Source organism: Vigna unguiculata, chromosome 10 (genome assembly GCF_037176805.1).
Source record: "Vigna unguiculata cultivar grain cowpea cultivar isolate G323 ecotype 2 chromosome 10, ASM3717680v1, whole genome shotgun sequence".
Taxonomy (NCBI): domain Eukaryota; kingdom Viridiplantae; phylum Streptophyta; class Magnoliopsida; order Fabales; family Fabaceae; genus Vigna; species Vigna unguiculata.
In genome coordinates this window covers 53,420,688-53,442,467 of record NC_140801.1, presented here as the reverse complement: position 1 = coordinate 53,442,467, position 21,780 = coordinate 53,420,688, and the positions used below count along the sequence as shown (strand labels likewise).

Sequence of the window (21,780 nt, the reverse complement as noted above, 5' to 3'; positions counted from 1 at the left end):
CATGTGTTAAATTACTGTGCTATGGTACAGACAAGAAACATTGTTCAGAGTTTGAATTCATTTCCTGATGATTGCTGAGACAAATGCATATGTGACAGTGCAGGAGGACACAGAGTGAAAAAGAATGGCCAAGAAGCAATGGCCATGGAATACAACAACAGAGAAAGAAACACATTCAATGGTATATATGGAAACAAATGATTGATGTCTGACGTTTAGGGTCTCTCTCCCGAATGCAGAAGAAGGTTCATCCATAAGCAGCAGCTACAAGGCATTTTCCTTTGTACCTGCCACAGTTTCAACCACTCATGTCTTTTCTCTCTTTCTTTCCATTTCGATTCTCTGGTCAACTACACTCCCCCTATATAATATGTACCTCTACCTTTGCATCCTCACACCTCAATCTAAAGACAGAACTAACACAAATCTCAAGGGTATCTTTCTCTCCCTCTCTCACTATATTCTTCTTTTTCTTTCGTTTTTTCTTGTCTTATCTATCTACTACCCTGCACTTTGTTTTAGGTACTTTACTTAGAAGAAAAAAATGGATAGCGAAGAAGTCCCATCAGCACCTTCCACACCTGCAACACCAGGGGCCCCTCTTTTCGGTGGCAATGGCAACCTCAGGTTTGAGAAACCTAACGTTGTAAGGAAATCGTCCTTCCTCAGAAGTTGCAAATGCTTCAGTGTTGAACAATGGACCTTGGAAGATGGAGCCATGCCTAGAGTTTCTTGCTCTTTACCCGCCCCTCAAATCCCTCTGGCAAAAAAGGTACATATAAAAACATCAAAATTGCACTAAGTTAAGCTTTTTTTCATAGCCATTTTTCCTTATATATATATGTTAATGATAACGTTGTTGGGTTGGTTCGAAATTAAACCAGGTTGGAGCTGAGTTTATTGGCACGTTCATTCTCATGTTTGCTGCTATAGGCACTGCTATTGTGAACCAAAAAACTCATGGCTCAGAGACTCTGATTGGATGTGCTGCGGCAAATGGACTTGCTGTCATGATCATCATTTTCTCCACCGGTCACATCTCCGGGGCTCATCTCAACCCCGCCGTCACCATTTCCTTCGCTGCATTAAAGCACTTTCCATGGAAGAATGTAACTAAAAACTAAACCTTAACATTTGTTGTCTCTGGTTCATATGAAAAAACTGTTTGGTTTTTTTTCCTTGGTCTGATATGTTTCATTAATTGCAGGTGCCGGTGTATATTGGTACACAGGTTTTGGCATCAGTGAGTGCTGCATTTGCTCTGAAAGTGGTTTTTCATCCCTTCATGAGCGGTGGAGTAACGGTCCCTTCTGTAGGATACGGGCAAGCTTTCGCCACAGAGTTCATTGTCAGCTTTATTCTCATGTTCGTTGTCACTGCAGTGGCCACCGACACAAGAGCTGTGAGTATCTTATTCTATCAGCCACTTAGTCTGATAAGTAACTAAACCGAATCAGTTGAAGAAGTGTATGAAAACGATGTTTTGAGATCGACAAAACCTTACTTAATTACGTACAATGAAAACGTTTTTGTCTGTTTCTCTATTTTTATACCAGCTTGTGTGTTTAATATTTCTGTCAGATCTGAGAATTGGTTTTATTTTAGTATTCATCGATGCATGTTTTCAATCTTAAAAAGGAGACAAGTCAATGAAAATATTGTATATTATGACAATAGTTTAACGTTGTTGTCTCCCCTAGCTAGATCCATGAAGCTCCATGAAGCTCATGATATATACTCGTGCATGTACCATAAAACAAATATTTTTGTCACAATAATATTATTGCATGCATATTTTTTAAAACTTATTTTGTGTATTGCATGCTGCTGGATTAGTTCCTTCAAGATCTTTAATATATCAGAAGTTTAAGCATTTGAAATATCATGAATGACAGAGGACAATGTTTCCTTGTTAGTATATTAACACAATTAGAGTAATGTCCATTAATATGTAAACCCTTAATATTTCAAGCGTTAATTTGTAATTCCTGCAATTCCTGCAATTAGGGTCAAAGACAATATTTGATTTCATATTCTTGCGTATTCACAACAAATAGCTAAGTTTCCACTTCCATAGTTGAGCCAAACATTGTGCCAATGCTGTAAATAGAAATAGTGGCAAACTCCAAGGAGGGTCAATTAAATTCCATTTTCTTGTTTTCCACTCAAAACCAAATTCTGAAAAAAGGCTATCCTAGCCACATATAGTAACAAAACAAGTTTTTGTTCGTTTTCTAGCACATGTTACAAAATCAGAACTTACATTTTGTAGTGAGGTATACTATGTTTAACAACATTTAGGGATTTAGAATCTTGCCATAGAAAAATCAAACTGTTTTTGAAGAAACTGTATTATTGGATGTGTATAAAATATTACGGAGACGTCATACATATACATAGAAAAGCTAACCCTAAAATATATATTATGATATGTTAATATTATGCAGGCGGGAGAGCTTGCAGGAATAGCAGTGGGAGGCACAGTGATGCTCAACATACTTATAGCCGGGTATATATTATTATTCAAATAAAAAAAAACATATAAGAAGCACATGGGTAACTAGGAACACCAATATTTTCATATTATGCAGATTAATATATTAATAATAATATATATAACATTTTTAATGGTTTTAATTATTCTTGGCATAATTGAAAGTGGCTGGGGAGGGCTTTAGCAATAGCACAAGTTGGTAAATGGTTGAACCAAAATAGAATCTGTTCGGTATTATTCCAAGGTGTTTGATATTATTTTCAGTGTTTTTCTTAAAACCAGAGAGTGAGTGAGAAGAGAATCAATTTTTTTGAAAACATGGTCCCCTTTTGAAGTGAAGTAGAGAAGGTAAGTAGAGATAAGAGGGAATGGAATAGTGTGCGTGAGTGTGAAAAAAGAGGGTGAAAAATATTCGTTGATTTGGTTAATTATTATTATTCATGTATAATTATGGTGGTGACTAATTAAAGGCCAGCAACGGGAAGTTCAATGAACCCTGTTAGAACATTGGGTCCAGCCATTGCTGCAAACAACTACAAGGGCATATGGGTGTATCTCATTGCTCCCATATTTGGAACTCTGTGTGGGGCAGGTGCCTACACTGTGGTGAAGCTGCCCCAGGAAGAGGCAACAAAGCCTCCTAATTCACCTTCTGCCATTGTTGGAAGCTTCAGAAGGTGATGATATCAACCATTATTCATGCACCGTTATAGATATTGGAGCAGAATTCACCACTGTTTGGTGCATGCATGTATATTAGATTAGATAGATATATGTACACATGGATCTGTGTTGGATCTGTGTTCGGATATGCATCTACGTGTTCTGTAAAATTAGTTTCCCAGGACTTTAACAAAATCAGTGGGGATTTTCTACAAACATGTACCATGCATATGTTGCTTTAACGATACGATCATGGATTTCTTACACGAATTAATGGTTCCTTCAACTAAGAGCAAAACATTAAACTTCTCAGACAATTAATCCAAATTAAGATACTATGTTTAAAAACAGTGGGAGAGCTTAAATCTTAGAGAACAAAATAATTTTTTGTTATTTCTTTTATTATTTATTTATACGTCAAGATTTCTTAAAAATCAATTTTTGAATTATGCATGAGGAATAATTGTGCAACACCAAGTGAAATCAACGTGTTGATAAAGTGACTTGACTTAATGATGTCTTGTTTGGTAGTGAGAAGAAGATATAAATGAAAGAGAATTAATTTTGTTTGTGTAGTACATAGAAGGGGAAAAACAATTTATGAAATCTATATATTCCTATTTATTTTTCAATAATCTCTCTCTTTTTTATTTCTATTAATGTAGAAATTTAAAAGCACTTTCAAGATTTGTTTTTTAGTTTTATTCTATCAAACAATTAAAAGTTTTATTTTATTTCTTACATATTTTTAAATTGTAACTTATTTTCTCTTTCAAAGTCAGACAAAATAAACCTAGCACTACTACAGTTTTTCATAATTTCATAGAATTTTTCTGTATTGTTATAAGATTTTGTTATACAATCTTTTTAAGAATTTTAATTAATAAATAATTTATAATTATTTATTACAAAATTATAAAATTTACAATTATTTTTTACAAAATTATTTTAAAATTATTTTATACAAAATATTTTACAAAACAATTAATAATAGTTTATTTTAAATTATTTTTTATAACAATTTGAAAATATTTATTATGAAAAACAAATTAAAACAAAATTCGCAATATATATTAGTACCGTAAATCAGCATGCTTAGAGACGAATTGGATTGAATTAAAGATTTTAACCTAATTTAACTAGTAGTAAATATATGAATTTAGGTTGACTCACAAATTTTCAAGACAAAAATTATAAATTGACTATACCATGTAATCAAAATAAATAATTTAAAATAATATCATAAACATGATAATGTTATATTATTGAAACATCTTAAAACTTTCTCGATCGTAATCTATCATCGTGAATTAATATGGAAATATAAAATAACATTTACATTACTCATTGAAATGGAATGAAAAAAATAAATAAATTTAGCATAACAATTATCAAAACATAAAAGAAAACCTAACTTTGTGAATCAACCCAATCCTACATGTTTACATTAATTGAAGACGCCATACTTAAGTTGAAGGATTTAAGGACTTTACCTAATTTTTTTGTGTGGGTTAAGTAGTTTTTTGTTTTAAATAATAAGAAATTGTTATGAATTAATGGTCGTCCATTGATTTATACAATTACTCATATGATTGATAATCATATTATTCATTACTCTTTATGATGTAATATTTTGTATTTACTATTTGATTTTATATCCTTTCTGGGTTACCATATTGTACCTATAAATAGGACTCGTCCTATCAGTAATAAGACACACATACAAACAGAAGTTGCTCCCTACTCTCTCATTCTCTATTCTTCCTCTCCTTTGTCTCTCTTATTACCTTTATTTTATAACACGTTATCAGCACGAGGGTTATCCAACTGAGCGTGAAGGCATATTTTTTTTTTCTCCCCAAGAACAACGCTCTATATTCCTTAACCGAGGTTCTTTCTAATCTTTTTCTCATTCACAAACTTTATCTCATTTTTTTTTTGTGTAATGATAATTGTTTGATTTATTTTTCTCTGTCATATTATTATTATTATTATTATTTGATTTTAATAATTTCATACATGAAATTTGATTATATTAATATTTTATGTGCTAGTTTTAAACACGCGAAACGTTGCAAAATTCTCTGTCATAATATTTTTATTATGACGATGATTATTATTAATATTATTATTTTGATGATGATGATTATTATTAATATTATTATTTTATGTGTTAGTTTTAAACACGCGAAACGTTGCAAAATTTGGATTTGTGACCCTTGATATTGTAAGGAAGAATTCCTTATATTGGATTTTAAATGTTGAAATATATTTAGATGCAATGGATATTGGGATACCATTAAATAAAGAAATAAAGCAACTAATTTGCTCATAACAAAAATATTGTGAAAAGAGACTTCACAAATATTGTGAATTTATTTCATGCCTATGCATGGCTGGCTGGACAAAGCAATAAAGCTTTTGATGAAAAATCATGAGATCCGCCTAATCTGCTCCATTCCCAGAAGTGAATGGAGCAATCAATATTATGAATTGATTTCATGCCTTCTTGTGGCTGAACAAAATAATGAGCTCTTGATGAAAAATCATGAGGCCCGACCAACTGGTTCTGCTCCATTCCCAGAAGTGAATGCAGCAACATCTGATCCATATAATCATGGACGAGGTCAAGACCATAATAATAATCGTGGTCGTAATTTTGGCCGTGGTCGTAGCCATGGTCGTGGTCGTGGTCGTGCAATTAATCATGGTCGTGGACATGGTTATAAAGGAAATTTCAAAGAGAAACTTCATCAACAGAAGTGGAACAAGAATGCGAAAAAGGAAAAAGAAAGGGGTGAAAATAATGGCAAAAAGGCTGAAAATATATGTTACCGTTGTGGTAGTAAAGGTCATTGGACCCGTGCCTGTTATACACCAAAGCATCTTGTTGAACTCTACCAAGAATCACTTAAAAAGAAGAATGTAGAAACACACTTTGCTTATGAAGATGGTGATTCTGATTATGGTCATATGGATACTACTCATCTTGATATTGGTGATTTCTTTTCTAAACCCGATGGAAGCATTGATCACCTTATTGGTGATGGGAGTGTTAGAAAATAGTTTTATTTTATGATTAATTTTTAAGACAATGTTTTATATTTAATTCATGTTGCTTTTATATGTACAAGTTTTTATGTTTTTATGAATAAAATCCTCTATTTTATTTTATTTTTTTTTTCTTTCTCTCCTCTTACAAAGTAATCTCTAATATTGATATTTATGTTTATATGAAGAATGAATATTGGCATTAACACCAATGATGAGGATCTGTGCCTTGCTGATAGTGCAACAACTCATACAATTCTCAAGAGTAATAAATTTTTCTCTACTTTGGTAATGCGAGAAGTCAATGTTAGTACTATTTCTGGTACTACAAATATAATTGAAGGCTCTGGAAGAGCTACAGTACTTCTGCCAAGAGGTACAAGATTGCATATTAAAAATGCATTTTATTCTCCTAAGTCCAATAGAAACTTATTAAGTTTCAAGGATATTCGTCTAAATGGATATCATATTGAGACAAATAATGAAGGAGATGTTGAATATCTTTATATCACTCAAATTGAGTCAAATAAAAAATGTGTATTGGAGAAATTATCAGCCTTCTCTTATGGCTTGTACTACACATATATTAATGCGATTGAGACGCATGTTATTGTAAGCCAGAAGCTTACAAATAAGAATGAATTTCTTGTTTGGCATGATCGGTTGGGTCATCCTGGATATATCATGATGCGAAAAATAGCTGAAAACTCATGTGGACATCCACTTAAAAGTCAAAAGCTTCTTCAGTCCAATGATTTCTCATGTACTGCATGTTCGCAGGGAAAATTGATAATAAGACCATCACCAGAAAAAATTAGAAATGAGTCAATCTCATTTTTAGAACGAATACAAGGTGATATTTGTGGTCCAATACACCCACCATGTGGATCATTTAGATATTTCATGGTATTAATTGATGCGTCCACTAGATGGTCACATATTTGTTTACTATCAACTCGAAATCAAGCATTTGCTAAGTTATTAGCACAATTGATCAAGTTAAGAGCCCACTTCCCAGATTATCCAATTAAGAAAATTCGTCTTGATAATGCTGGTGAATTTACATCTCATGCTTTTAATGAGTATTGTATGTCAATTGGAATTGAAGTTGAACATCCAGTAGCACATGTTCATACTCAAAATGGACTTGCAGAATCATTGATAAAACGTCTAAAATTGATTGCACGACCTTTACTTATGAAAGCTAATCTTCCAATGACTACTTGGGGATATGCAATTCTGCATGCTGCAGTATTGATTCGCATCAGACCAACAAGTTATCACAAATACTCTCCTTTACAGTTGGTTTTTGGTCAACAACCAAATATTTCTCATTTAAGAATTTTTGGGTGTGCTGTATATGTCCCAATTTCCCCACCAAAAAGGACTATGATGGGTCCTCAAAGACGTTTGGGAATATATGTTGGATATGATTCTCCATCGATAATAAAATATCTTGAACCATCAACAGGTGACTTATTTACAGCTCGATTTGCTGATAGTCATTTTGATGAATCAATTTTTCCAACGTTAGGGGGAGAAAGAAAGAAACTGGAAAAAGATATTGGTTGGAATGAATTATCATTATCTCATCTTGATCCTCGTACAAAAGAGTGTGAACTAGAAGTTCAACGGATAATTCATTTACAAAAATTGGCCAACCAATTACCAGATGCTTTTACTGACACAAAAAGGGTAACTAAGTCGCATATACCCGCTGCTAATACTCCAATCAGAATTGATATTCCTGTTGGACAATCTAATATAGCAAATGAATCTCAAACACGCCTAAAGCGTGGTAGGCCTTTGGGTTCCAAAGATAAAAATCCTCGTGTGAGAAAAAGGGAAAAAAGGCAAGATGGCCTAATCGAGGGGGTAAAAGTCCCAAAAGATTCTTTTGACATAATCAATGATTCGGTTCCAGAAGAACCTCAGGTACCTGAAATTGTTGAAAATGATGAGATCTCAATAAATTATGTCATGAATCATAAAATATGGAATCGAAATAAAGTCAATATTGACGAGGTTTTTGCATATAATGTAGCAAAGGATGTCATAAGTGACAATGATGATCAAGAAGCAATGACAATTGAAGATTGTCGGCAAAGAAATGATTGGCCAAAATGGAAAGATGCAATCCAAGCAGAATTAGATTCGCTTGCTAAACGAAAGGTTTTTGGACCTGTAGTTCGCACACCTGAGGGTGTAAAACCTATTGGGTACAGATGGGTTTTTGTACAAAAACGAAATGAGAATGGTGAAATTGTTAGATACAAAGCACGGTTAGTTGCTCAAGGTTTTTCACAAAGACCTGGTATTGATTTTGAGGAGACATATTCTCCAGTATTGGATGCAACAACATTTAGATATTTAATTAGCCTTGTTGCACAAGAAGGTTTGAATTTGCACCTCATGGATGTTGTTACAGCCTATTTGTATGGCTCTTTGGAAAATGATATTTATATGAAACTCCCTGAAGGATTTAATGTGCCCAACAAAGCAAATTCTAAAAAGGATTATTCAATAAAATTGAATAAGTCCCTTTATGGATTGAAACAATCAGGACGTATGTGGTATAACCGTCTAAGTGAGTACTTATTAAAGGAAGGGTATAAAAATGACCCTATTTGTCCTTGTATTTATATGAAAAGATCCGAGAATGAATTTGCCATAATTGCTGTTTATGTAGATGACATAAACATAGTTGGAACTCCTAATGAGCTCACAAAGGCAATTGATTGTTTAAAGAAAGAATTTGAGATGAAGGATCTTGGAAGGACAAAGTTTTGTTTGGGATTACAAATTGAGTATTTAAACAAAGGTGTTCTTGTACATCAAGAAGCTTATATAACGAAAGTGCTTAAAAAGTTCTATATGGACAAATCACATTCACTATGCACTCCAATGGTGGTGAGGTCATTAGATGTTGATAAAGACCCTTTTAGACCTCAAGAAAAAGATGAAGAACTACTTGGTCCTGAAGTACCATATCTTAGTGCTATAGGAGCACTAATGTATCTTGCTAATTATACTCGACCCGATATAGCATTTGCTGTAAATTTGTTAGCAAGATATAGTTCTTCACCTACAAGAAGACATTGGAATGGAGTAAAACAAATACTCCGTTACCTTAAAGGCACTATGAATATGGGCTTGTTTTACCCAAATGATTCAAAATTAGATCTAATGGGTTATGCAGATGCAGGTTATTTATCAGATCCTCATAATGGTCGATCACAAACAGGATATTTGTTCACATGTGGTGGCACAGCGATTTCATGGCGATCTGTGAAACAAACAATAACAGCAACATCGTCAAATCATGCAGAAATTTTAGCATTACATGAGGCAAGTCGTGAATGCGTTTGGTTAAGGTCTATAATTCAACATGTGCGACAAACTTGTGGTTTATCCTTGGGAAAAATGAAACCAACAACGATATATGAAGACAATAGTGCATGCATTGCTCAATTGAAAGAAGGATATATTAAAGGAGACAGAACAAAACATATTCTTCCAAAATTCTTTTTCACTCATGATCTTCAAAGAAATGGTGATGTAGAGATCCAAAAGATTCGCTCATGTGAAAATCTAGCAGATTTATTTACAAAATCTTTACCAAGGAGAACTTTTGAGCAATTGGTTCATAGGATTGGACTCCGCCATCTTAATGATGTAAGTTTACATGAGGGGGAGAAATAGAAGATGCAAAGAACAATATTATATAGAATGATGTACTCTTTTTCCTTCACTAGGTTTTTATCCCAAAGGGTTTTTCCTAGTAAGGTTTTAACGAGGCACATTCTTTTATCAATGGACACCCAAGGGGGAGTGTTATGAATTAATGGTCGTCCATTGATTTATACAATTACTCATATGATTGATAATCATATTATTCATTACTCTTTATGATGTAATATTTTGTATTTACTATTTGATTTTATATCCTTTCTGGGTTACCATATTGTACCTATAAATAGGACTCGTCCTATCAGTAATAAGACACACATACAAACAGAAGTTGCTCCCTACTCTCTCATTCTCTATTCTTCCTCTCCTTTGTCTCTCTTATTACCTTTATTTTATAACAGAAATAACATTTTACAAGACATAGTTATAAAACAAATTGTGGTATCTTTTATTAATTTTATTTTTTAGGTTTCTATTGCATGTTATTATAGATTATATATATAAACACAAGACAACTTTAAAAGTCACTGTTAATGATTAATATATGGGTTTAAAAAATGTAAGAAAAATAAACTAAATTAGTTAGTTTTTATTAGTATTTGATTATATTATAATGCATGAATTGCTCCATACACGTCTTATCTAAGGAAGGAAAGGATTCAGATCTATCTAAAAAATTCTGGATTATAAAGCAAGCAAACTCATTTTTATTTTCTTTTTCGTCTCTGTTGATTGAAAAACGCGAAAGAAAATAAATCATTAAACAGAAAAAAGAAAGAGAAAGCGAGCAATTGCAAGTCGTCTGTTCGTGGGAGCAGACGACCCGTCTTCATCGCCGAACAACCTCAAAACGCCATCAACAACGATTCACTGTTATTCCATCAAAAAATAAAACAACTTTTGATTTTTGATCTTTCTTTTGTTTCTGATCCATGGAGGTTCCGAGTTCCTGGGATGCCCTTCGCAAGCAGGTTCCAAATTTTCTATTTTTATGCTTTCTTTTTTCAGATTATGCATCTGGGTATGTTGGGAATGATGCATGCATAATTCGAGTGCTCCAAGTTTCCATCTTTTTCTTATGGGGTTTCTTCATTTTGTCGGTGATGGGGAATTCATGGGATGGGGATCTACCCTTTTTTCTATCTGTGCTTTGAATATGGTTTGATTTGTCGAGTTGCAGGTTTACGGCAGTGTATTGATGAATTCAATTATAGAATTAGGTTCATTTTATATGTTAGGAATACATCTGATTTGTTTAGGAAATAAGGTTTTCCTATTCTGATCTATTAATTTCGAGTAGGAGAAGATCTTTCGAAGGTGCCAAATCATAATAATTTGTATCAAATCATAACATTCTTCAAAGACGATGAAAAATAACTATAAATATATCATATAGATATGATTCATGGTGTTCAATGTAATAATTTAAAGTTAGATAACACGCCTTGTATAACAAAACTATCAGTGAGTCCGTGAAGGCTCTGCATTGGAAGAGTGGAAATGAAGAAAGTTTTATGCATTGAACAAGTAAGTGAGAAAGAAAGTAGCCGTATAATTAAATAGAAACAGTTTAGAAATGTTTCTTCAATTCTTTTTCATTTATCACTCTAAGCTTATATGACTTTTCAATTTCTTTCATGCGAATGGCAGAAGGATAAGTAAAAAAGGAAATAACAATGAATTGTGGAACGTGTGATTCATATGGATTGTTTGAAATTGTATCAATCCAATCATTTATCATAAGATTCATATACATTTGAAATTCATCTTAAGATACAAATTGTATCTAGCTGAATCACATCAAATGGTATGATTCAAGTTGTGAATTGCTCTGTTTTAATAACTCTGCGAAATAGTTAAGTTGTACGATTCCAACCTTTTGTTTCATGTACCGACGGTTAAAATCAGTATTTTTTAGATATGCTTCTCTGTGTTTGCCTTTTCTTTATCTATACAGACCTGGTATGGGGTATTTGCTGGAGTTCTGATAAAAACCTTATGCAATAGATAAATTGTATTTGTACAAATAAAGAGAGAGATGAAAAGATAGAAAGTGTGAGATACAAATAAGATGGTTGATGTAGTATATAAAGAGAAAAAAATAGTGTTACGTGATATAAATTTACATAATATTATGGAATTTTAGTTGTCAGTCCTTACAACTTGAAGCTTGCAATTCCTGTATATTTTGAAATATATATATTAAATCTTTTGGGACATTCCTTCATCATGAAAGTGTGGATTTTAGTTGACCTGTTTTATTTGCTAGTTTAAGTGTTGTTCAATGTGTTTACAGCTTGTTTCTTTTCCTTAGTCATAATAACATAATCATCATAGTAATGATAACAATAATGAAAAAGAAGTGAAATTTGATACTTTTGGTTTTGACTTCCTTAGTAGTTACCTAGTTTATAAATATTTTAGGAAAATGATTTATAGTTTTTCCTCCAAATTTCTTTCAGGCGAGAAAACTTGAAGCTCAGTTGGATGAGCAGATGAATTCTTATCGTAAAATGGTTTCTGCTAATGCTTCTTCAAAAGCTGATGCCTCAGAGAGTGATCTAGAGTCTTGGATTGAGCGATTACTAAAACAACTCCAACAAGTAAATGCTCAGATGCAAGCTTGGGTGTCATCTGGTGGTTCAGAAATGGTTTCTCACACTTTGACTAGACACCAAGAAATTCTTCAAGATCTCACCCAGGTATTGTCTACTAGTATTCAATGCTACTATGATCCCTCTCCCTGTGTTGTATCCCAATTTCTTTTTCGGAGTCTTTGATGGTTTGCATGAAGTGATACTTGATACTAATTTTCTAAGTGTCACTATATATTATTTCCATAATTTGCTCTTAGATCTTCGACATAAGTTTTACCTAGTAATGTTTTATTTTGTTTTTTTTATTAATTACTTACTGTCTTCAAACCTTTAAACTTTTTGCACTAAGCTGAATGTAATGAACTGCAGGAATTTTATCGCCTTCGTTCAAGTCTTCTAGCTAAGCAAGAACATGCTTCACTGCTGGAAGATTTTAAAGAATTTGATCGGACAAGATTAGACTTGGAACAAGGTGTAGACACTGAACAGCATGCACTCCTTAAAGAGCGTGCATCTATCAGCCGAAATACAGGACATGTTAGTGATACAAACACACCTAGTTTCACTTTTCTGATTTAAAATGCTGTTTTTGTTTCTTCTCAATCCAGGTGTTGCCAGCATATGTTATACTTATATTATATATGAACCTTTTTTCCTACACTTTGAACTGTTATACTTAAACACTTAGATTTTTACCTTATGTCCAATTTTACTAGTCTTAGTTTGAATTGTTCTACCGATTTTTTTGGCTGCAGATGGACAATGTTATTTCACAAGCACAAGCAACACTAGGAGCACTTGTATTCCAACGTTCAACATTTGGTGGTATCAATTCAAAGCTTGGCAACGTTAGCAGTCGTCTCCCAACGGTATGATTCTCATCATCATGGATTTTGGTGTTTAAATCATTTCCTTGTAGCCATTTACATCTCGCGTGTTGTTTGGGAATAATCCAAATGTAAGTCAAAGTTCCACGTTAAGTAGAAAAGACAAAATTAAACACTATGAAGATAAAAAATCCATGAATTCATTGTCTTAAAATTTTGAGTTAAAAGTGATGTCAAATGCCTTATATCTGTACAACTCAAGTCATATATATAACTACAATTTCTCAACGACTATAAACCCTTTGGTATATTTTGGTGTTTGATGTAGCAGTTTTTTAATAATGTTTCAGGTAAATACCATACTTTCGGCAATAAAGAGGAAAAAGTCAATGGATACCATTATACTTTCCCTTGTTGCAGCCGTATGCACATTTCTGATTTTCATCTACTGGCTATCCAAGTGAAGGTGTTGCTTTTGTTGGATACTCCACTTTTGTAAACTCCTGTATGTTCTTTTGTCTATTGAGTTTAGTACCTCGTCCATGCTGAACCACATTCTTCAACTAGTCTATTTTTTTATTCCATTGTTCATCCATGTACCAGAAAAGCAATGCTCAGCAAAGTAAAGATCAGAAATTTCATAGTGCTCTATTTCTTGGTTCCCATTTCATAAATCATAGCATGTAGTGAAGAGGGGTGGATTATTATATATACATATATATAAAGGTGTGTGTTTTGGTTCAATTTATCCTGAAGAACTGTTTTACATATCAATTTGTTGAGACAGTTTTTGTAAATAAAGATGAAACATCATTATTGGATATTTACTTTTAGAATGTGTCAGAAGTGGACAAAATGTTCAATGGAACTGGAACTGAAGAAAATTAAAATACCTTAATTTTTAAGGCTACATTAGGCTTATATTAAATTCCTTTCTCAGTTTTGGTCCTTACATACGTAATTATGATCCCTTAAATTTTTGTACTATGAACCAAAAATAAAAACAATTAATATTACGGAAAAATAATGCTTCTATCTCTTAATGCTAACTCGAATTCATATTTTTTCTAGCTTTAAAATTAAACTTTTTTCTTATGTTTTTGGGGGATGACAGCAACGTTTGTTCTGATTGTTAAATAGACATTAACTTGTTCTATATTATAATAAATGTCACTGACATCTTTTATATATATTTTTAAAATATTAAATTGGCAAATTTTTAAATAAAATAACGAAATTAAAGTTTTTTTATCAAAAAAAAATAGAAAATATTTTTTATAAATAAAATAAGGGAAATGAGTCTTCATCTAAATATATATTTCAAAGTTAGAGAGATATGAATGTTGGTTAGTACAATATGAGTCCAATTTCTCTTCAATTTTAGGAATTTAAATAAAATCTTCATAAACTTCAAGGACTTGTTTTCCTGGCTAGTTGTAGATATTAACATGACAATAGAATACATTTTCATACACTAAATTGATCATTTATTCTTTAAACATATGTACAAAATTGATTTCTTGTCCTTCGTTCTAAATTCATCAAATATACTTTATTTCTTTAAATTGTTAGCAAGACTTCAAATTTATGACTTTTTTTTTCTTTCTCTTTCGTTTAATCATTAAGTCATCTTATCACTCTTTAAATTAATCTCTTATGCAATCACATTCAAAAACAAAAAAAAGCCATAAATTGTACCAAAGAAAGAAAAAAGGCTTAATTGAAGTGGCAGCATTGAGCTTGAAATTGAAATAGTATTGAAGCTACAAAAACTCTACTTTTGGCCTAACTTTCTCCACTCCGTATTAAGATCATAGCATCTTAGTAGCAATATGAACACATGAGTCACAGACACGTGTGTTAGCTATATCTCTTCTGTCATATTCAGATAAACACTTGATGAAAGCACATGGTGATGTGATCTGCGTGGTAGTGGAAGGAAATAAGTGGTCATTTCTGAGTTATCGTTAGAGGTTCTGGTGTTGGCATGATGGGTTGGTAATGGACAAAGTCTTGTTTGAGTCACTGTTACTTTTACAACATTGATGCATACTGAATGAACAAGCATGAAGATCTTGTAAAGGGATTTTCAGTCAAATTCGGCCCGGCAAACGCTATAGTACAAAACCAGAAAAAAACTTTAACAGCAACTCTACACTTATCCTATTTCACCTTTATCTCCAACCATATCAATGCATATTTTCATGTTCCCTTGACTTCGATCAACTCCTATGAATTTCACCAACATGATGCATCATGTAATTATTCTTTCACACTAATCAATCTTTCTTCTTATCATAACGTGTTATTTTGTTAGTAGACTAAGTCACATATACACTTTCCTAATGTTCTTTTATGAAGATTCTGTATATAACTTTATCTGTGTATAATTTTATCAGAAATAATTCAACTATGAATCTAAATCTACATCAGATAAAGATGACAAAGTTATATACTATATAAGATAAAAGATCTACAAACTCGATCCGTCGAGAATTGAAGTGTTTGATCCATAGTCAATGTTCCACCAGACAAAGTATGCACTTTTTCTTGGCAACTCAACTCACTGTGAAAAATTACTTTTTGAACTTTTCTTCTCTCCTTTTTAAGAACTTTTTCTTTCTATTTTTTTACGGTTCATTGTAACCAAACAACCTTAATAGAAATAATACATGGAAAATTCAAACGTGACAGAATAAAAAGAAAAAAATTATGAACAGATTGTACTATACACTGCATTAATCAGTTCAACATCTGGTTATAGGCCACATGTCATATTCTCCACGGCTATGTGCAACACGACAGTTGACCAAAAACAAAAGAACAACACGACAAAATAGGAAAGCCAAACCTAAGTTTCCAATCACATTTCTCCTTCCAAAGAATCTACTAATTAAGACCCTCTCTCAACAATATCCTACCAAACTAACCACACCACACACACACAAGTACAATTAATTTAACAACTCATCTACAAGAGTAAAACATCAAAATTCCAGCAATCTGAGTTAACTTGTCGTAATAAGTCGTCGTAAAATTTAGTTTTTTTTATAGATTATCATACATTAAAATGAAAACAAGAGTTAAAAGAATAGGAAATGAATGAGTTGGAAGTTTTGTCCTTTTTCTTGGTAGAATGTGTTTAACCTGTGCATGAATTTGCTGTGTGATGCAGACAGAGGAGATATCCTTTTGTTGTCACCATCCTTTCTTGTCAAGCATTTGATTCCAAGCCAACGTGAGCACAAGCAAAAGAGTTAAACAATCTCAAAAGTTATTACCTATCCATCAAATGTCAGAGAATTCTTTGCTAGGTATCACAAGCATGTGTTTCTGCAAGCCAACCGTGCGGGCTCAGTTGCTTGTGTACAACACTTTGTGTTGGTTGTTGTCACAATCACCATAAAATGAGGTTGCAAGCAAAAAGGTTCCAACCCTCCAGAAAGCGAAAGGTTGCAAGAGATTAATTGGATAGATCATTATCAATTTTCCTTCGTGCTTAAAGAAGATTAATTAGAAATTAATCATTGCCTCATTCATGCCAAGCTTCTTATCAACATCTGCTACAAGACAAAACCTGTAACAGTCTTCAGTTTTATCATCACACAAACTTACCTAACATCATTTTCAACTATTGCCTAAGTTGCCTAGCTGGCTAATTAATAACACACTTGTAAGATATGCATGCAACTGATACACACCTAAAGAGAGAGCACTAAATTTTCAAACTTTTGCATTTTTGTCTCTAAATTTTTCTGATTAAATTATGTCAGAACTTAGTTGGTCCCTTTTAATAAATTTTTTCTTTCCAAAAACCTGTTTTCTTTGTTCACAAAGATTAAATCTGAAACCTGGTTTAAGGAATACAAGCTCAGTTTTTTATTAATGAACTAAGTCTAATAATTACCCTACTGACAGCAAAACTAATATCTGATAACTTTATAGGTAGAGATATCAATAAATAAATATAAACTTCTCTAAGTAGGGCATTAATACTACATTATAGATGTCATGATTTTTAATAATATATACTCTTAAGACTCTAAAAAGTTGATTGAAAAGAGAAAGAGAGAGAAGATATGGTGTGGAAAAAAGAGTGGTGTGTGGAATAGTGACACGTTTTGTGTGAGAGAAGAAGCAAAATGGTATATGATAAATGGTGGAAGAAGGAAAAACATAATAGGAGGAAAAGTTGCATTGGTTGCTTTGTATATGGCAATTTTTCGTGTCACGTTTTACTAGTCGAAGAAAGGAAATTCCCAGAATAGGGTTCAATTATTAAGTGCTTAAACGAAGCATTAACTAAAACACAAACGAGAAAGGACACATACCCAACTATGAAAAGGTTGTTTCTTCAGATAAACTGCTAGGGACCATAGTTTATGATGTCTTATCAACTGTAACATCTCTGTAAGTAAAAGCTACCTACACAATATCAATATGAGATCTCTGTAAGTAAAAAGCTACGTCATATTGGACAGTTGAAACCCCAAAAGTACATGTTCAAACTTCAAAAGTACTATAGAATCGTGTTATGTTTTTCATGTAATGTATTCACAGAACAATAGTGATTTGTCCTTGTTCTGGTTTATAATCTACTGGGTGAATATTACTTTAACAGTAGTCATTTGTTAAGTTTAAGGGATCAAGAGTGTAGCTGCCATTATTGCTAAGTTACCCTTATTATGTATGAATCTCTGGCTGTTGCATTGTGACAATCTTTTGAAGGAACCCAAGAATGGAAAATATACCTGGTGAAATTTAGTTGTCTCATTTGTCAATTCTTAGAAAATATTGCTAAGGAAAGTAGAGCACAATTTGAATAGTGGTTGGTTGAAGGACAGGTAAGAAAGTTTGGTGTAAAATAAATCCCACATTTTAGTAAAAAATTCCCTTTGCAGCCAAACTAGTTTCTGGTTTATGATTGATTCAAAGAATGGTTTAAATGAAAGTTGCTGAAAGTTTACAATTGTTGAAGTTAAAGAAAATGTACACAACAAACTGAAAAAACTTGATTCATCCTGTTGTTATTCCATTTATACAATCAACAATACAATTTATAAACTCAGATACGTTAGATGTACTCAAAACAAGAAAAAAACGATTGACAAAACTAATCCGTTAAGTATCTATAAAACTCCAATTGCTAATACATTAACTACGTTTAAGACTTAGAAAAATATGAGTTGAAAGTTGTCAGAATTTAAAAGCATTGTTCCAAGTATGGAACCATATGCAATTATTTGAAAGTGCATCATCACATTCTGACTCTACAGAATTTTTTCTGGTATGGACTTTTCTTTTTCTTAAATTGCAATGGAGTAAATTGAGTGTGAAACATAAAGTGCACACCATTTCACATCCTTAGTTACGTAGGGCCTACCTACTACATCGACATTGGGAAGTGGTGACACCAATGTCCAGGTGTAATTGGCAATGAGAGCAGCATATTCCTCTTGCATGGCTTTAAGGCACTTCAAATCTATGGTTGTTGCTTGCTTCTGTGATTGGAAGCTTCGTCTAAAGAATGGTGAACAAACACAGAAACAGAAACAGAAGCCCTCCAATGATTACATCTTGAAATTAGCCACAAGAGCTTCAATGAAAAAAGCAACTTTACTGTTTACAAAAATCAGACAGCTCATTCAAGATGAAATGATTCATGCATCTTAATCCCTCTTCATTTGAAAACCAATACAATACATTGAGTTAATGTCTTTGCATGTTGGAGATCCCTGCACAGACCGACATGAGACGATTTTATAATATATAAATGAGTGTAAACTTCGTCTTAAAAGACAGTTTTTTAAAATTGAGTTAAACTTAAATTGAGTTGGTGTTCTAGAATGGAATGAGTTACTGTGGAAGGATTAAAGTGACAGAAGTTTTTTTTACACATGAAAAGTAAATATCCCCTTGCTAAAGAAATTGAAAGTGTGGACAAGTCTATTTCCTAGGAGGAGATAAAGAAACCATAATGCAGGACAAGGACAGAAGAGTTTCAGAGAAGATACTGCAAATCCACCAACAGGATTAAGAAATTCAGTATACCACACCTTTTATAAGACAAGTCCATTCTACAATACCACATTATTCTGAATTTCAAAAGTGGGGTATTCATCTTATCTTGGATTTTTAGCCCCTCATAACCTATAGACATGAATATACCGATAAAAGGCAGATACAGAGACCAGAAATGTAAAGTCACAAGTGAGAAGACAAATAAAAATTACCAATAAAAAAAAAGAATGAAAAAAAAAAGAAACTTTGAATGGGGTATGCACTAGCAAGGTGTACGTGGGTGTTCTACATATGTTCCAATCAAGCACACACAGACAAAGGCATGTCTTAATTTTTAGGTCTTGCTATATTAAGACCTTGTAACTGTAAAATAGTGCTATCTACTTCTATACATAGCACACACCATTTATTGTTGTTACATCATTCACAAACTCCATCTTTCTTGTTGTTCTTGTTCTTGTTCTTCCTGTTAAACCAAACTTCCATAATCAACACTCCCACTGACCCAATTATTGCAAATTTCTTGCCACATGGATCTTCCAAGGCAAGAGCCATGCCCTTCTGAGAGCTTGAACATCATCACATTTTCAGATACCATGCCATGCCAAAGATCTTCCATAGACACTCAAAACAAGAGGAATCACACAGAAAGTGATGATCAAAAGCACCCACATGACTCAAATCCTCATGTCTTGCTAGATCTAAGTCTCTCCAACAAGGATTCTGGTGATGATGAGTCAAAGCCAGAACTCAACCTCCTCAATTGTTTCCACACGAATTTCTCAGAAAATTCATCAGAATCTAGCCAGGGAAATGAACTGGATCCCCGGGTTTTCTCATGCAACTACTGCCAAAGAAAGTTTTATAGTTCTCAGGCACTTGGGGGACACCAGAATGCACACAAACGTGAAAGAACTTTAGCAAGAAGAGGATACAAAGCAGGTGCAGCAGATTTTGGACACACCTACTCCACCATGCCTTTTCTTCCTTCTCATAGCTTATACAACAAATCACTTGGAATTCAGGTTCATGCCATGATCAACAAACCTTCTTATCAAGCACCAATTTTCGGGTTGTGCCGTTCCAATGGGTGGCAGAGGCAGCCTTTGGATTCACAACCAGCAATTGGAAATTTTCGTGTGGGGGCAGAATCTGAGTCACCCTTGGCTGATAGTGTTCCAAAGTTAGGCAAGTTTTCCACAAGGGTAGTCACGGAGGGATTTGGAGGTTACTGTTTTGGTAGCTTTTCTCATTTGAAGTCTAAACAAGAGAAGTTGCAGAAGCTTGACTTGTCCCTTAAGCTCTAAGTTGATTTGTATCTCTTGCTCTTGCTCCACCAAGTCTAAATGCATTTTGGCTACTTATTACCAGAGCTTGTGTTTTTCTTTTGATGTTGTTTGCTTTATTTTCTCAGTCATGAATAATGGCTTATTTTCAAGTTGAAACTCCCATCAAGCTTTAAATTGCTTTGTAACACCAGCATGAGTGCATCAAACTCTCTTTTCTTCGCCAATTCTTAAAGAGATAGATAAGTTAGTTCCTCACATCACATCTTTGAGTTATTCAATAAATCTGACATTAAACTGATTCATTCTAACATTAAAAAAAGTCGATGGAAATTTTCACGTTGGGAATCCAAATTAAAGTTTAAGTCCTACGTCTGATAGAAATGAAAAAGTTGAACAAGATATAAAATAGATTACCCAGAATTCATTATAAAGTTTTGGATCATATCATTCTCTTATGCAGTTTGACTCAGATTTCAGGTTTCATCGGTGTTGTGTCTTTTCGGTGAAGCTTTATTCACCAAAGCGCTGATATTTTAACTATGTTTTGGTCAAGCTTCTACTTATTATTAACTTCCTATCCCATTACTAGATACGTTGCATCTTCTATGTACTCCATGAATTGAAGAACTCTAGTACCATGTAGTTATTGGAGTTCCCTTATTATTTGACAATGCAGTAAATGTCAACCTGGGACTGTTTGGATCAGGGCATATATGTCTGACATTTTGGGTGACAAAGGTCCACACTATGTAGAAACTTGGATGGTAGTGGGTGTCGTTTTTCGAAATTCCTATGGAACATTGGTCCACCAAAATGCACAGTTTCAAAGGCTGTGATTGTCTCACTGACTCCTACTTTGACCCACCTGTAGTTGGAGAAATCGACCATCTCTATTGGGATCAGAGAAGTAGGTGAGGCAAGCCATGTGAAAGTAAGCCAAAATGACACTCAGCTCTGCAATCACATCATTTTAAAAGGAAATGTTACTGATTAAAATCTTGAATCTTGATGCTCCTCATCTCTCACCTAAAGATATCTCAAGGGACAAACAAATTTGTAGGTCCATATCCGCATGATGTTTACACTAATCTCGTTTTAATCATGAAACATAAGTACTATGATGAAATTAAGGAGCAAAAGCAACTGAA

General features: G+C 33.2%; 3 protein-coding genes across 3 annotated transcripts; all 3 read left to right on the top strand.

Moving 5' to 3' along the window:
• Nucleotides 1-111: 111 nt before the first annotated feature.
• Nucleotides 112-3,431, top strand: LOC114166461 (aquaporin NIP6-1-like). Its single transcript, XM_028051197.2, has 6 exons — nucleotides 112-434; nucleotides 523-772; nucleotides 885-1,109; nucleotides 1,208-1,402; nucleotides 2,448-2,509; nucleotides 2,965-3,431. The coding sequence occupies exons 2-6, from the start codon at nucleotides 545-547 to the stop codon at nucleotides 3,173-3,175; spliced, it is 921 nt and encodes a 306-aa protein (XP_027906998.1). The 5' UTR covers nucleotides 112-434; nucleotides 523-544; the 3' UTR covers nucleotides 3,176-3,431.
• A 7,159-nt stretch (nucleotides 3,432-10,590) lies between these two features.
• On the top strand, nucleotides 10,591-13,973 carry GOS11 (golgi snare 11). Its single transcript, XM_028050496.2, has 5 exons — nucleotides 10,591-10,869; nucleotides 12,361-12,600; nucleotides 12,865-13,032; nucleotides 13,251-13,364; nucleotides 13,673-13,973. The coding sequence occupies exons 1-5, from the start codon at nucleotides 10,831-10,833 to the stop codon at nucleotides 13,784-13,786; spliced, it is 675 nt and encodes a 224-aa protein (XP_027906297.1). The 5' UTR covers nucleotides 10,591-10,830; the 3' UTR covers nucleotides 13,787-13,973.
• A 5,649-nt stretch (nucleotides 13,974-19,622) lies between these two features.
• LOC114166506 (zinc finger protein 3-like) lies at nucleotides 19,623-20,892 on the top strand. Its single transcript, XM_028051247.2, has one exon. It carries the CDS (start codon nucleotides 19,874-19,876, stop codon nucleotides 20,648-20,650), a length of 777 nt encoding a protein of 258 aa, XP_027907048.1. The 5' UTR covers nucleotides 19,623-19,873; the 3' UTR covers nucleotides 20,651-20,892.
• Nucleotides 20,893-21,780: the final 888 nt, after the last annotated feature.

Coding starts and splice junctions, on each gene's coding strand:
- LOC114166461 (XM_028051197.2), top strand. CDS start 545: ATGGATAGCGAAGAAGTCCCATCAGCACCTTCCACACCTGCAACACCA. Junction 1,110..1,207: donor AGCACTTTCCATGGAAGAAT/GTAACTAAAAAC, acceptor CATTAATTGCAG/GTGCCGGTGTATATTGGTAC. Junction 2,510..2,964: donor CTCAACATACTTATAGCCGG/GTATATATTATT, acceptor GACTAATTAAAG/GCCAGCAACGGGAAGTTCAA.
- GOS11 (XM_028050496.2), top strand. CDS start 10,831: ATGGAGGTTCCGAGTTCCTGGGATGCCCTTCGCAAGCAG. Junction 12,601..12,864: donor TTCTTCAAGATCTCACCCAG/GTATTGTCTACT, acceptor AATGAACTGCAG/GAATTTTATCGCCTTCGTTC. Junction 13,365..13,672: donor TTAGCAGTCGTCTCCCAACG/GTATGATTCTCA, acceptor ATAATGTTTCAG/GTAAATACCATACTTTCGGC.
- LOC114166506 (XM_028051247.2), top strand. CDS start 19,874: ATGGATCTTCCAAGGCAAGAGCCATGCCCTTCTGAGAGCTTGAACATC.